Here is a 3,102-nt window from a genome sequence, read left to right as displayed (position 1 = left end):
TGAAATTATTTTTTTTACACAGTGTGTGGACCAGAATGATGCTCTCTCCTCACTACCTATTATTCCTGCAGTGAGGAATCTCCAGATAATATTTAAAATAACTTATCTACAGATAATTGTTGTTGGCAGCTCAAAAAGCAGTGGTAACAGCAGGCTAGACAAATCTGGGAGACAAAGAAATGTCTCTTCCACGGATGCGATTCGACGTTCACCAACAAGAGCCGTTCAAAAAGAGACGAATGACCCACGAATGACCCCACTGTCACTACTGCACTGTACAACATCAAGAAGATCAATAGGTGTGCAGTGTAGTGGGTATTTCAATAATGTCATGTACAATAGAAGTTTAAGAATATGTGAAATACTGTACAGTAGGCCTACTGGCAAAATGTTGTCCAATGTTTCTAAGAGAAATTATACTGTGATTTCTGGAGCACTTCTGAGAAGGTGATGTATTGGGATGGATACTGAAGTCTAGTCACCTTTCATTCCACATTGCTTTCTACCAAAACTCTGTCTCTGACCGCCTACCCTAACCCTGACCTTGTACCAACAGTACAAGTCAAAAGTTTGGACACACCTACTCATTCAAGAGTTTTTCTTAATTTTGTATTATTTTCTACATTGAAGAATAATAGTGAAGACATCAAATATAAAATCAAATCTTTGGGTTACTACATGATACCATATGTGTTATTTCATAATTGTAATGTCTTCACTATTATTCTACAATGTAGAAAATAGTAAAAATAAAGAAAAACCCTTTAATGAGTAGGTGTGTCCAAACTTTTGGTACTGCATATAAATGAAACTCAGGCGTATTCCTATTGGTTAACCCAGCAATAAATACTAAATACTAGTATTTTTGTAAATAAAAACACGAAACAAAACAAACATACACACAGTTGGAAACTAGAGTCCATGACGTGATCAAGTGATGTATTTACCTGTCTATGGTTCAAACGGGTGGGAAGGAGACCATTTGAAAACAGTTACGATCAACTATGTTAAACTAATGAATAATGTCTTACTTCGTTGTCACCCTAAACATCATTTTATTTCCCTTTGAAAAATGACATTTTGATTTGAGGACAGTTGTTCATAGACACACAGGGTTAAATAGTTTGGAGAGTGAAGCATGTCGTTCCCTCCTTGCGGAGTTCCCCAGCAGGAAAAGACTCATAAGGACCTGCACAACGTCACACAGAGTAACAAGACACCCTCTTTAAAAGGCAGGGCATCCTCTACTGCAGACTGAAGACCATTCGATCAGTAAAGATGGAGCCCTCACTGGAGTCCTCCTCTCCTTTCCTGCTACAGACTTTATGGGACAAGATAAGAGCACAAGAAGACTTTCTCCGCTCTCCCTTGTTCCCTGTCCTGTTCTCCATGACACTCTATCTGAGCTGCTGCCTGCCTTACCTGTGCCTGGACACCCTGTCCTCCAGAGTAGCCCTGGTGCACCGCTACAAGATTCAGTCACAGAGCAGGGTGACCTGGGCAATGGCATGGAGCTGCCTGGCTACCTCCCTGCACACCCACGCTGTGTTCATTTTCCCCCTCAGTGTTCTGCACTGGTACTGGAGACCAGTGGTCCTCCCTGCCCAAGCCCCTGGGTCTCTTCGTGTGGCCTGGGATGTGTTAGCCTGTCTCCTTCTCTTTGACCTGCAGTACTTTGTGTGGCACGTGCTGCACCACAAGGTGCCCTGGCTCTACCGGACTTTCCATAAGGTGCACCACCGCTACACAGCCACCTTCGCCCTGACCACAGAGCACTCTGGGATCTGGGAGACCCTGAGTCTGGGCTTGTTTGCTGCAGTGAACCCTAACCTGCTGGGCTGCCACCCGCTCACCAAGATGTTCTTCTTCACCCTGAACATCTGGCTGTCTGTGGAGGACCACTCAGGTTATGACCTGCCCTGGGCCCCTCACAGACTGGTACCCTTTGGGCTCTATGGCGGATCTCCACACCACGACCTCCACCATCTCAAGTTCATGGTCAACTACGCACCCTACTTCACACACTGGGACAGGCTGTTTGGCTCGCTGCTGCATACAGACAAACCAGACACGTTTGATGTAGATGTGTTGGATGCTTCAAAAAGATGTGATACAGCATCAAGTGGTGTGACTGATGTAAGCCATGCACCAGTGTATGAGACTACACAAAGCTGTGTGAAAGACTATGAGGTACAGTTCAGAGGAAAATGAGGAGGACCTGTTCTCTGACTGTTATTTGGATTTTTATGAATAATGACTAAATTATGTATACATTTAACTTAGAACGAAACTAAACAGAATAGTACTATGTCACTGTATGAATGTATGAATCTTATCTCTGTTTTTAAAAATGCAAAACTGTGAAGAAAAAAATTGAGAATCATGTGACCAATGGACTATTACTGTAGCTGCTTCAATACAATGAATGTATGTATATGTGTGTATATGAGTGTATATATGGGTGATTCTGCAACTTTGGCCACTTTGGCCGTGCAAACTTTCAGAAAGTAAAACTTATTCAAACACCATTTTACCAGTATTGTACTTGCCTTTTATTTGTCTAGAAACTATATCTGATAATGCCTGCGATCGTACTATTCAGGAATGTATATATTTTTGTCCCTTTTCCCAGACAGCCACAGACAAATGTCATTTCCATCACGTCATTAAACATCCATTTTTGTTGAAAATCAAATATCATACAATTGATTTATAACATATTTCTTATACATTTGTACATGAACTTGCATTGAATATTATTTTAAGTGATTTTTAAGGTTTTCCTAATATGAATAATTCAACACGATGCCTGAATGTATAAACTTGCCTTGCTGACAGCTGAAAACATTTATTTATCATGAAAAATAAGATATTTCCACCCAACCTTTTTGTGAGATTATGATAATAACCGTATGATTTCCATATCTAAAACAAATAAATGTATGTAAATTATGCAGAATATACTAATTTACCTCAAAAATATGGGTTGTGATGGAAATGACAAGGTGTGGTGGAAATGACTTCTATGTAAAAATAAAACATGAAAACAAAGTGAACAGCCTGGATTTCACTGGTGTATTTACACAGGTACTGTAGTTCTCT

The 3,102-nt window shown here is 40.6% G+C and overlaps 1 protein-coding gene across 1 annotated transcript; it reads left to right on the top strand.

Annotated features, from left to right (window-relative positions):
- The first annotated feature begins 1,278 nt into the window (after nucleotides 1-1,278).
- On the top strand, nucleotides 1,279-2,234 carry LOC139417291 (cholesterol 25-hydroxylase-like protein). The gene has a single exon (XM_071166557.1). It carries the CDS (start codon nucleotides 1,279-1,281, stop codon nucleotides 2,209-2,211), a length of 933 nt encoding a protein of 310 aa, XP_071022658.1. The 3' UTR covers nucleotides 2,212-2,234.
- Nucleotides 2,235-3,102: the final 868 nt, after the last annotated feature.

This window comes from Oncorhynchus clarkii, chromosome 1, assembly GCF_045791955.1.
Source record: "Oncorhynchus clarkii lewisi isolate Uvic-CL-2024 chromosome 1, UVic_Ocla_1.0, whole genome shotgun sequence".
Classification (NCBI taxonomy): Eukaryota; Metazoa; Chordata; class Actinopteri; order Salmoniformes; family Salmonidae; genus Oncorhynchus; species Oncorhynchus clarkii.
The sequence above is the reverse complement of the archived record's forward strand: the minus strand, read 5'-3'. Positions and strand labels throughout refer to the sequence as shown.

Coding starts and splice junctions, on each gene's coding strand:
- LOC139417291 (XM_071166557.1), top strand. CDS start 1,279: ATGGAGCCCTCACTGGAGTCCTCCTCTCCTTTCCTGCTACAGACTTTA.